At 43.9% G+C, this 12,645-nt stretch overlaps 1 protein-coding gene across 1 annotated transcript; it reads left to right on the top strand.

The window, feature by feature from the left end:
• The first annotated feature begins 6,207 nt into the window (after positions 1-6,207).
• On the top strand, positions 6,208-8,439 carry LOC144752852 (E3 SUMO-protein ligase KIAA1586-like). Its single transcript, XM_078640691.1, has one exon. It carries the CDS (start codon positions 6,208-6,210, stop codon positions 8,437-8,439), a length of 2,232 nt encoding a protein of 743 aa, XP_078496817.1.
• Positions 8,440-12,645: the final 4,206 nt, after the last annotated feature.

Genomic DNA, 12,645 nt, shown 5'->3' with positions numbered 1-12,645 from the left:
CCTGTATCTGTGCTGGAGAGGTGGCGAGGGCCTCTGTGTGCTGGAGAGGTGGCGAGGGCCTGTATCTGTGCTGGAGAGGTGGTGAGGGCCTGTATCTGTGCTGGAGAGGTGGGGAGGGCCTGTGTCTGTGCTGGAGGGGTGGAGAGGGCCTGTATCCGTGCTGTAGAGGTGGTGAGGGCCTGCATCTGGGCTGGAGAGGTGGGGATGGCCTGTGTCTGTGCTGGAGAGGTGGGGAGGGCCTGTGTCTGTGCGAGGTGGGGATGGCCTGTGTCTGTGCTGGAGAGGTGGGGAGGGCCTGTGTCTGTGCTGGAAGGGTGGGGAGGGCCTGTGTCTGTGCAAGGTGGCGAGGGCCTGTATCTGTGCTGGAGAGGTGGGGAGGGCCTGTATTCGTGCTGTAGAAGTGGTGAGGGCCTGTATTCGTGCTGTAGAAGTGGTGAGGGCCTGTATCTGTGCTGTGGAGGTGGCGAGGGCCTGTATCTGTTCTGTAGAGGTGGCGAGGGCCTGTATCTGTGCTGTAGAGATCGCAAGGGCCTGTATCTGTGCTGTAGAGGTGGTGAGGGCCTGTATCTGTGCTGTAGAGGTGGCAAGGCCCTGTATCTGTGCTGTAGAGGTGGGGAGGGCCTGTGTCTGTGCTGGAGGGGTGGGGAGGGCCTGTATCTGTGCTGGAGAGGTGGGGAGGGCCTGTGTCTGTGCTGGAGGGGTGGGGAGGGCCCGTGTCTGTGCTGGAGGGGTGGGGAGGGCCTGTATCCGTGCTGTAGAGGTGGTGAGGGCCTGCATCTGGGCTGGAGAGGTAAGGATGGCCTGTGTCTGTGCTGGAGAGGTGGGGAGGGCCTGTGTCTGTGCGAGGTGGGGATGGCCTGTGTCTGTGCTAGAGAGGTGGGGAGGGCCTGTGTCTGTGCTGGAGGGGTGGGGAGGGCCTGTGTCTGTGCTGGAGGGGTGGGGAGGGCCTGTGTCTGTGCTGGAGGGGTGGTGGGGGCCTGTGTCTGTGCTGGAGGGGTGGGGAGCAAAAACACCAAAAACTTTGCCTAGCCACCTACATTTAAATCCACATTTTATGGAGAGTTGAAAACGCTCACTGTCAAATTCAACAAGGTACTTTTATTTATACCATACAATTCTTCAATTTTATCAAAATTTGCCGAAGAAGGTACATCAAAACACACAAAGACACTTATCTATTATACATATTTACACTCTACAAAATTATGTAACATGTGATCAATAACTAATAAAATTTTTACAACAAAACAGAACAATATTGACATGTGTGAAAAACGAAAATGTATTGAATAAATAAACCATAAAGGGAAATAGTGGAAAAAAGAAAAGTAAGAAAGGAATACAGACAATATATGAATAATTCTGCCGCCAGCAGTTGCTGGTCAAAAGGACTCATTTCCAATATAATCCTTTCTAACTAGCCGACGCGTTTCGAATCCAGTAAACGATTTTCTGGAGTCTCATCAGGGCGCAATTAGTCTGTCTGTTGAGAACAATTGAAAAAAGGAGTATAAATTACTTTAACTTATAGACTCGCCTTCCCATTATGTGACACTCATATTGGAGTGAAACCTACCGGAATTTTAAGACGAAGTTGATTCAGAGGAAAAAGCACGCTGAGTCTGGCTATGTTGGACTGGGCTTCTGAGGGTGCAGTCAAGGAAAAACAATGGGCCACCTGAAAAAGTCAGAGCAGTAAGCAAATACCCTCCTGTGTATTTGCGCACATTATTTGAGTGATTCCTCAGCAAAATACCTTTAATGTTTTGAGGGGGGGGCCCTAGCGGCAATCGTCGTTCTAGCTTGGTGTCCTGTCTAATTTCCTCAGGAGAAAGGGATCGTCGGCGCTGAAATCAAGAGAAAACAAGAAAAAGAGTTTTGGTATATTTTCTCTTTGTAAAAAGTAAACCCCTAAACATCGGGTTTTAGCTCGTGGCATACCTTTTATTTGCACCATTCGCAAGTAGCTTCGTCGCGTGTCAAGCTTGCAAGGAATTGAATACTCTCAGGTCCAGTTGGTTAAGGCTTCCGCTGTAAGTAAATGCGGAACAACAATGTTTCTGAGATTCTTTGGGCGCGCGTGTGTATTTGACAAAAGCTGAACGCGGCAGGTCCCACGTACCTGTGTCAGTCTCAGTCCCAGTCTCCGGTGTTCTGCAGGTGAGCAAAGCAGAACCCGGAAGTGTTAACCTGAATAAATGACACACTAAAGTAGCTGTTCCTTATGGGAATTGTAGTTTGCTGTCAAAGCGAATGTCGGTTGTGCAAAACCCGAAACGGAGTATGCACAAATAAATTGAAGATTGCACCACTTGAGTGTCTAATACAGAAATTGATTAGAAGAGGCAGTTAGAGACGAGCAGAGCCACCCAGGCCGCCGCAAGACGTCAAGGCAATGGACGCTTTTTACAATCTAGCAATTTCAGACAGACTGTTCAGCCCCTTCTGTACACTATTAAACTTAAGGATCAAATATGCCTCTTTTTTAAGAAGCATTTTGTCTATATCCGCATTGCGGTTTGAAGGGCGGATGGTGTGTAGCACAGTCCATCTCAGGTCGTTTTCATCATGTTTTGCTGTTAGGAAATGTTCGACCATTGGAGCAGTCATAATCTTATTTTTTATTCGTGACCTGTGTTGGCATATCCGAGTGTTAACCTGTTGCATAGTTTTGCCGATATAAATCTTTTCGCAAGGGCATTGAACCAGATAAACCACATTTTTGGTCTTGCAGTTTGAAAAATCTGTATGCTTCCATCTGATGTCACCTTGTTGGAACTCGCCGCTAGGGCCCCCCCCTCAAAACATTAAAGGTATTTTGCTTAGGAATCACTCAAATAATGTGCGCAAATACACAGGAGGGTATTTGCTTACTGCTCTGACTTTTTCAGGTGGCCCATTGTTTTTCCTTGACTGCACCCTCAGAAGCCCAGTCCAACATAGCCAGACTCAGCGTGCTTTGTCCTCTGAATCAACTTCGTCTTAAAATTCCGGTAGGTTTCACTCCAATATGAGTGTCACATAATGGGAAGGCGAGTCTATAAGTTAAAGTAATTTATACTCCTTTTTTCAATTGTTCTCAACAGACAGACTAATTGCGCCCTGATGAGACTCCAGAAAATCGTTTACTGGATTCGAAACGCGTCGGCTAGTTAGAAAGGATAATATTGGAAATTAGTCCTTTTGACCAGCAACTGCTGGCGGCAGAATTATTCATATATTGTCTGTATTCCTTTCTTACTTTTCTTTTTTCCACTATTTCCCTTTATGGTTTATTTATTCAATACATTTTCGTTTTTCACACATGTCAATATTGTTCTGTTTTGTTGTAAAATTTTTATTAGTTATTGATCACATGTTACATAATTTTGTAAAGTGTAAATATGTATAATAGATAAGTGTCTTTGTGTGTTTTGATGTACCTTCTTCGACAAATTTTGATAAAATTGAAGAATTGTTTGGTATAAATAAAAGTACCTTGTTGAATTTGACAGTGAGCGTTTTCAACTCTCCATAACATGTGGATTTAAATGTAGGTGGCTAGGTAAAGTTTTTGGTGTTTTTGCTTAAATAAGGTCCAGCCTTCCCACCTGTCCTTATGGGCCTAACTCCTTTTGTTTCACTTGGAGGGGTGGGGAGGGCCTGTGTCTGTGCTGGAGGGGTGGTGGGGGCCTGTATCTGTGCTTTAGAGGTGGTGGGGCCTGTATCTGTGCTGTAGACGTGGTGGGGGCCTGCATATGTGCTGTAGGGGTGGTGGGGGCCTGCATATGTGCTGTAGAGGTGGCGAGGGCCTCTGTGTGCTGGAGAGGTGGCGAGGGCCTGTATCTGTGCTGGAGAGGTGGTGAGGGCCTGTATCTGTGCTGGAGAGGTGGGGAGGGCCTGTGTCTGTGCTGGAGGGGTGGGGAGGGCCTGTATCCGTGCTGTAGAGGTGGTGCGGGCCTGTATCTGTGCTGGAGAGGTGGCGAGGGCCTATGTCTGTGCTGGAGGGGTGGGGAGGGGAGGGCTTGCGTCTGTACTGGAGAACTAAGTAATGTTCTAATTTGTTACCTTTGCCTCAAATTGTAAAGCGCTCTGGTATCCTTCGGGATCAAGTTTGTGCTATTTAAAACTTTATAAATAAATTTTTTTTTAAATCCTGTGAGCAGCAGTTCACCCTAACAGGGCCATACATCCTGCTCAGTTTATCAAGAGGGCAGCTCCCAGGCAGTTGGAGAGCTGAAGGCCATGCGCATCCATCATTGTTATTTTCCTGAGAGGGCACAGATAGCAGTCGGATTGCCCTGTAGTTTTTCGAATTTGATGTCCTCTCTGAGCCATGTCTGACAGTAAAAGGGGGTTTTAGCATTGTACAAACTTCAGCAAAACTCAGAACTTAGATCAAGGTTTATGTTGAGCCAGAGATCCCCTGTATATTTCCCAAAGATTTCTTAATGCTTACATTAATGGCGCACCTTCCCGCGCGCCCATTCCTGGCAACCCAGATGGTAATTAGGACGTTTTTGCTTTCGAGTCTGCCATTGGCATGGTTAGGTGTCTGCCTGTCTGAAGAGCCATTCTTGTTGGATAGCCATGTGTGCCTGTGACCTTCAAGTGCTTTGTGTACTCTGGGGATGAAGGGCAAGTAACCTGTCCTGTGAAAAGTAGGGAGAGATTTCTCCCCATATTTTGCCATATGTGGTTGATCTTTCCTATATCCTTTAACCATCAAACCACCAAACGTTAGAGTGCTGCCACAAATTATGTTCTCTTTTGTAGAGCTGGTAGGCTTGCTAGTTAGCACCCCAAAGGCTTTCCATGATTCAGAGTAAGGTCCGATGACTATCGTGTAGTGAACATGCCCCTCTGCAAAAGACTGTTGCAGAAATTTCCGTAAATCCTTCAGCTTCGAGTTGGTAAGATATTAAAATGTGTACCACTGTTTTCACAACTGAAACTTTTTCTATTTTGTAAGAAATATGAAATGTCCATTCACTACACTTTCTGCTGGAGTGTTCTTGAGAGCCTGGCCTGGTTAAGGCATTTTGTTCTGGTTCAGACTCCTGCCCACAGCAGCGTTCCACCATCATAGCTGAAGAAAGGAATGGATTTGCTGATGTTGCTTCAAGCGACATCTCCTTCCAAGGTGTTCTGGCTGCAGACCACCTGAGACACATCTTTAGGTTCTGAGGTGGTAGAGTTAATCCTATCCAGAGAGCTGTGGTGGATGCAATGTGGCAGATTGATGTCAGTGCCTCAGGATATTCATTATACTGTGCAGTGATACACAAATATACAAGGATGGCAATGCCTAGGAGTGTTCTTTATATTGTGCAGTGAGGTAGGAAGAGAGCAGTGCCTACGGGTACTCTTTATTCCATGCAGTGACGCAGTATGATGGCAGTGCCTCTGGATATTATTTATTCCATGCAGTGATGCAGTAGTCTATTCCTGCTTTGTGGGTTTGTTCTGTGGGTTTAGTATTGTTTGTGTTCTGGGGTAGGGTGCTACTCGCCAAAAAAGCAATTCAACACATTGGGGGTAGCAAGTGCTATATAAATGTATACCTTTTCCCTCTCAATCCAAATGACTAACACATCCACCACTCAAATTACTTTCATATTTCACTATACTAATTTGCCACTAATCCTTTATGGATTTCGTAGTAGCATGCTACTCGCCGAAAAAGCGATGCAACGCCTCATCAGGGGTAGTAAGTGTGACATAAATCAAAATACTATACATTGGGCCTTAGCAGGGAGTATGTGTGTGAGAGGACTGTGCAGGCAGTGTGTACCGGCATCCATGTGTGGGGCAGTGAACAAGTCCCGTGTATGCAAATCAGGAAGGAGTAAGTAGACTGGAGTACAGTACATACAGATGAACCAGTGCCATCTTAAGGACTTTTGGAGACCCGGGGAAGACGTATTTTGGGATCTCCAGATCAGGAAAACCTTACAACTTCACTGCACAATGAGAGATACTTTCAGGAACAGCACAAAATGAAGAGTAACATCTGCCTGCCAAATGGCACTTCAATTAAACATTGTTGATCACTGGCGTAATCTATTCAATTTTTGTTGCAGATAAGAGGCTCAATATTCTATTTTCGTGAAGGAAGGCCTTATCACCTGGAAACCAAAATCAGCAGAGGAAACCAGCAGAGCAAGATTTTCTTTTCTTTTTCAGATATACCAGTCCAGCCTCCAAGAAGGAAGTTCTACATTTACCATGGCTACTAGTAGCTTATCTGCTTCTGCTCTGAAGTGCAAGTCTATGCAGTCTTCAATGATTGACTTCCTACAGTCACTGAAGCGCCAGCGTGTTACAGGGGAGTCTTGTCCAGTGCAACCAACTAGTGATGAAGCTAGTAAAACCCAGCAAGAGTCTGACAGGGACAGTCCACCATTAGAAAAACTTCAACGTGTGCCAGAGAAAGAAACTGTCAAACTCCCTGACTGCTGGAACACTAAACAGTGGTATTACTTTCAGGAGGAATATAAATGGTTGTATCGTAAGTCAGGCAATATTGGATGTTCTTCCTGTAAACGGGCTAAATCAACAGGTCTTTCAGTGCACAATAACACCCAAGACATGCGCGTAAGTAAAGTGTGGGCAGATGGCGAGGTTGGTCCTTCCGGTGACGGAAAAGCTTTCAGGCAGAAACAGCTCAGGAAGAAGATTATGGAGCATAAGGCGAGCGCTGGTCACTTGGCAGCTGAGGACATTCTTACAGCTCAGCAGAAAAATAATTTGGTGGTGGCAGTACACGAATGTAATGCAAAACATATGGAGAGCACATGCAGGGTATTTGACACTGCCTACTACTTGGCAAAAAAAGATCGCCCTTTCACTGACCACCCTGATCTAATTCTCCTTCAGGCAAAGAATGGCAGCGCAAAGGGACGTGTTTTGCACAGCAATGTGACTGCAACTGAAATAATAAAACACATTGCATTGGAAATGCAACAAAGATTGGTCTGTTATATCAGACAACACAAACCAAAGATCACAGTATTAATTGATGAGAGCACTTCTATTAGCAATGCTTCTACCTTGATCATCTACCTCCGTGGCATTTTTGGAAATGAAAGTACCCCAGTGACCATCTATTTTGGCCTCCTGGAGCTGGCAGAAACTAATGCTATTGGCGTAAAGACCGCTCTCCTAAGCTACTTTGAAAAAGTTGGACTCACAAAAAGTCTGCTTCATGATATCTTGATTGCGGTATGTACTGATGGAGCAGCAGTTATGTTTGGTAAAAAAGGAGGAGTAGTAGCATTGTTGAAATCAGAATTTCCAAATCTTGTACTGACATGGCACTGTTTGGCTCACAGACTAGAACTTGCTGTGGCAGATACAGTTGATGAGGTTGCAGGGGTCAATCACTTCAAGATTTTCATGGACTCATTGTATGCCACATACAGCATGTCACCAAAAAACCAGAGAGAGCTAAATCTTGCCGCCAGCGAGCTATGTGTACAGCTTCAGAAGATAGGGAAAATGCTTGATACTAGATGGGTAGCATCCAGTTACAGATCTGTGAAAGCTGTTTGGAACTGCTTCCCTGCCTTGTGCAAACATTTTGAGAATGCTTCTAAAGACCCATCCAGACCCATAAGAGACCGGAGTAAGTATGAAGGTCTCTTGAAGAAGCTTACATCCTATTCTTTTATCAGAGATTTGGGGGTAATGTGTGATGCACTTCAAGAGCTCAAAGACTTATCACTCTCCTTACAGAAGAGGGAAATTACAATTGTTAATGCCCACAGACTTTTGGTTAGTCAAGTACGCATATTTATAGCAAAGAAGGACTCCCCAGGGGAGTTTGCATCTGCGGCTCAGAGAGCAGTGGGCGAGGGCAAATTCAAGAATGTTCCTCTTTCCCATGGTAGAAGCAACTCTGTTGCCCTTAATCAAAATCAGTTTTACCAAAGCCTGTCTGTAAATATAAATAAACGATGTGCCCCGGATTCTGAGAAAGAACTTATAGCCAGCTTCAGTGTGCTAGATGCAAGCAACTTGCCTTCTGGTGATGAATGTATTCTTTATGGGGAAACAGATATCCAGAAACTGTGTTCAGAGTTTCAGCTGCCAGCAAGAGATACTATCCAAGCTTTTAGACTTTTCAAAGATTTTGGTGGAAAGAAAACCCCTGAAGCATTAAAAAAGTTAGTAGTTTGCATGGAAACCCTGCCAGCAAGTAATGCGGATTGCGAGAGAGGTTTCAGCGCAATGAACTTAATTGCTTGTCCAACAAGGGCCTCTCTTCTTGTAGAGACCATTTCTTCATGCCTATGGGTAAAACTCAATGGTCCTCCATTTGAAACATTTGATGCAAAGCTGTATGTGAAGAGTTGGCTTGCAAAAGGTAGAAGGTCCGCTGAAGAAAATTGTTGTGAGAAACCCCAGCAAAATAATCACACTGAATATCTTCAAGGGTTTTGGGGAATCCTGCAATAGATTTCTAAGTAATATAAATAATTTTTACATGTTTTTTTAAAGTGTTTGGTATTTGTATGGCTAATACTTAATAAATATACTTTTTTGCCTATTTTATTATCCTTTGCTGGATGCGACTTCATGATTTTCTTAAGCACACAATGCTAGTTATCTTGATTTAGACCACGCCCCTACTCGGATAGACCATGCCCCTACTTGGATAGGCCACACCCCTTTATGAGAGAAGCCACGCCCCTTTTAGAGCACCCCCAGTTTTTTTCCCACTTAAAGCCCTGGTGCGGAGGACAGTGTCAGTGCACTGAAGTCGTGTGCGGGGTTTAAAAGGGAGAGGTTGGTTGCACAAAGGGAAAGGAGCGGAAAGAAATGTGGGCCGTATGTGCCGATTCTTACCAGGATCGTTGATTTTAGTCGAACCGCGGGACAGAGCTAATCGTGTGTTTTATCCAAAGCAGCCACAGTCAGGTTTCTGTCCGGGTACAATCACAGTTATCCATCCACAAGGAGGGTTGATGCTGTATACAGCGTTTCCCGCCCTTAAATCTAGGTAAATGGCAGGCCTGGTGGTGATAACCACTGCAACAAGCGATCTGGTGCTCGGTGACCGTGATAAGTGAAAAAAGACGTCAGTGTGAAATTCTGGAAGTAAAAGAAAGAATTCAGGAGTGTGGCACATAGTGGGTTTGGCCGCGCTGTTGGCTAGTGCTAATATTTCTAATGTATAAGCAATAAGTACTTCCTGAAGGGAGCAGGTGAATATCTTTTACATAGCCCAGGAACGTGATTAAAATTCCTAATGCCCAATATGCAAGAGGTATTCCTATGATCAGGCGGAGATTCTTCTGATGATCTAAACATGTCTCAATGAAGGTTCAGAATCACGGGCAGTATTACGAATCATTAAACAATGTGACAACATGAGTGTTGCTCTGATGCTTACAATTTTCTCATTGCATGTCAATTATTCCATGTACAATAATATGAACAAGCAGAGTATAAGCCCCCAGTAATCACTGTGCTGCGCGTACGGAATAAAAAGGCAAAGCAGGATTATAGTGCAGGTCAGTTAACAGAATCAAGGAAGGATTTTTAATGAAGGGTAGTGACATACCCCATCCATTCTTCAGCAGAGTTGAGCCCTTCATCTATTGAATTAACCCGGTCTATCCAGGGGCATTCATTGCGTTGAAGTATCTGTGTGATGTCACCTCCTCTCTCAGGTAAGGTGGCAATGTCAATTACTTGATACTTTAACTCACTGCAGTGTGTTATTTTTTCGTTGTAGTGAGATACAAGGAGGGCATTTCTGACGGATTTCCGTATACGACTGCAATATTGGCTAATACAGGCTTTGACAGGTTGTTGTGTTTGTCCAATATAGGGGAGGCCACATGGACACCATATGCAATACACAACATTCCTTTTGTACAGTTGGAGAAGGATTCTAAATTGTGTTTGACATTATCATGTTCAAATGTGTTGGTGTTAAACGTGGAATTACAGGAAACACAGTTTCCACATTTGTGGTGCCCTTTCATTTTAGGTAGACCCCATGCAGTAATTAGTGTATTGGTCCTGTTTGTGTCTGTTGCTGACCTGTCAAGATGATCTCTTAAGTTTTTCCCTCGTTTGTAAGCAAATAAAGGTGTTATATTCCAGTTTCTTGTGATCAGGTTACGGACTTAATTGGTATGGGTGTCAAATATAGTAACATATACTATCTTGTTGAGATTGGGTTTGTCTTTAGCCTTTAGAAGTTCTTCTCTAGGGCAATGCCAGACGCGCTTTAGGAACTTCTTCACTAGTCTGTGGGGTAACCTCTTGTGAATAGTTTGGTTCCAATTATTTCAGCCTCTCGCATATACTCTGCTTTGTGTGTGCAGTTGCGGCGTACCCTAAGGAATTGGCCAAAAGGCAGACCATCCTTTAATGCACGGGGGTGTTGGCTTTGGTATGAGAGGAGTGTTTTTCTTTCAGTAGGTTTTCTGTGGAGGGAAGTGTAAAGTGTTCCGCTGTTGTGGTAAATGTTAAGATCCAGGAATGCAATGGTAGATTTATGTACTGTGGATGTAAATGTGAGATGGGTCTGGATAGTGTTGAGGTACATGACGAAATAATTAAAGTCAGGCTCACTGCCTGTCCAAAACAGAAAAATGTCATCTATGTACCGCTTCCAATACTTAATGTTGGAGAGGTACACATTGTTGTTGTTGAGAACCAATTTTTGCTCCACGTAGTCCATGTAGATATTCGCTAGATGGGTGCGAAAACGGCTCCCATGCTGGTCTCGGAGCACTGCTGGTAGTACTCACCACCGGACAAGAAGTAGCTGTTTTGTAGAACAATGCGCAATAGTGTGATAATGAAACTCTTGGGTACCTGGACGGGTCTGAGTCTATTTTCTAGCAGTTTTTCTATAGCTTCGATACTCTCAGTCTGTGGTATGTTGGTGTATAGTGAGCTAATGTCTAAGGTCGCTAACAGGTCAGTTTCCATATTAAAAGGCATCCTGTCTACAAGATTAATCATGTACATCTGTTATTCAGCGCCAAGAGACCTTGTTGGGGTGAACGTGCACTTTACAAATACACATGTAATGTTTTATATTATGTTACATGGTTTCTCTAACGTATATGTCTTGCAAGGGGATAAATTATTTGATAAAATAGTCTATGCACATCCCAATGGGTTCTAAAATGGACCCGCAACCCAATAGTATCGGGCGACCAGGAGGGCTCATAGAGCTCTTATGTACCTTGGGTAGGGTATAGAGAACTGCGGTCCTAGGATTCCCCCGCCTTTATCAACCGGTTTCAGTATTATGGGCTCATCATCACTTTTTAATGCTTTAAGAGCTTGTCTTTCTAGTAGTGTGATGTTGTAAGGAATAAATGACCTTGTTGTTTTCATTCTGTCAATGCCTTGTAAGACCAGCCTCTCGAAAGTCAATAGTTCTGGTGGCATCATGCCATTTGATGGATAGAAAGTGGAAGGAGGGCGTAGTCCTGTCGGTGAGTCTTGTGTCATGGGTTCTTTGTCTCTGAAAAAAAATGTAATCTTATCTTTCTAAAGAACTGAAACATTTCTGCTTAAAGGGTGAAGAAATTTGTTCTCTCTATGATAACAAAGGACAATCTCTTACTCAAGAGCAATATCTCTATGGATGACATAACATGATGAGATAAGTTAAAGATGGGGATAGTCTCCATTTGGTTCATGTTATAACTTAGTAGAGTTGAGGACCACACTGGTAGTGTTTCCTGCGCGTTTGTCTCTCTCCTGGGTACTGATACCAGGTTTTGGTCTTGGCTTTGCCTCCCGATCTAAAAAAGGTTGACCTGGCTGATTGTCTGCTCGGCCAGGGCCTGGTTGTGCCTCAGAATCATCTGACCCCCCCCGAGGATTCTGAGAATGTCACTGGGTGATTCCCTCTGAATCTATCCCAGGTGTTCTGTCTATTTTGATTACCAACAGTGGTATAGTAATCTTCTGTCAGGTATGGGTATGCTCTTGCCGCCAGGGTGACGGACTCCGGGACTCGGGGCTCACTGTTCCATCGCCGGCAGCAGATCAACCCAGCACCGTGTGACTCTGGGCAATGGCGCGCTTAATCTTCCCAGCTACTTGTCACCTTCGCACTGTACAAATATGGACATTTACATTTTATTTGGCATCCAGCCAGAGAAGGAGATTAAAGGGACTTTTGCAAAACAAGGTTTGGAATTATGAGCACAATGCACAATTCCAGAAAATAAAAGCTACACTGAAAAAAAGTCACATCAATATTTCAATTCAATTCAATTAGCTTTATTCGATTTTTGTTACATAAAATCATAAAAGCAACATTCATATATATACACATCAATAAAAACCATTTCATTACAATAAATAACACTAGATTAAAACAGTATTAAATCAGTTCAAATGAATTCGCTAATGACTAAGTTCCTTTTCTTAAAAACACTTTTTAAAAAGCCAGTCATGACCATAATACAAGTTGCATTGCCTAATTGCTGCAAAGTAAGAAACGCAGGACGGCATTGCTTCAAGTACTGTTTGATCCACCTTTTACGCTCACTTTCATAAAATTTACAGAACAAGATTACATGAAATTTAGATTGTACAGAGATACTGTCGCATGGGCAAACAGCCAAGGTTCTAGACCAGTCATTTTTATTAGGAAATGAGACTAACCGGTGGAACAAATTG

Source organism: Lissotriton helveticus, chromosome 5_1 (assembly GCF_964261635.1).
Source record: "Lissotriton helveticus chromosome 5_1, aLisHel1.1, whole genome shotgun sequence".
In the NCBI taxonomy this organism is placed as follows: domain Eukaryota; kingdom Metazoa; phylum Chordata; class Amphibia; order Caudata; family Salamandridae; genus Lissotriton; species Lissotriton helveticus.
Note: the sequence above shows the minus strand (reverse complement) of the source record. Positions and strands in the feature narration are given on the sequence as shown.

Bases quoted from the DNA above. Each gene is read 5' to 3' on its own strand.
- LOC144752852 (XM_078640691.1), top strand. From the start codon at position 6,208: ATGGCTACTAGTAGCTTATCTGCTTCTGCTCTGAAGTGCAAGTCTATG.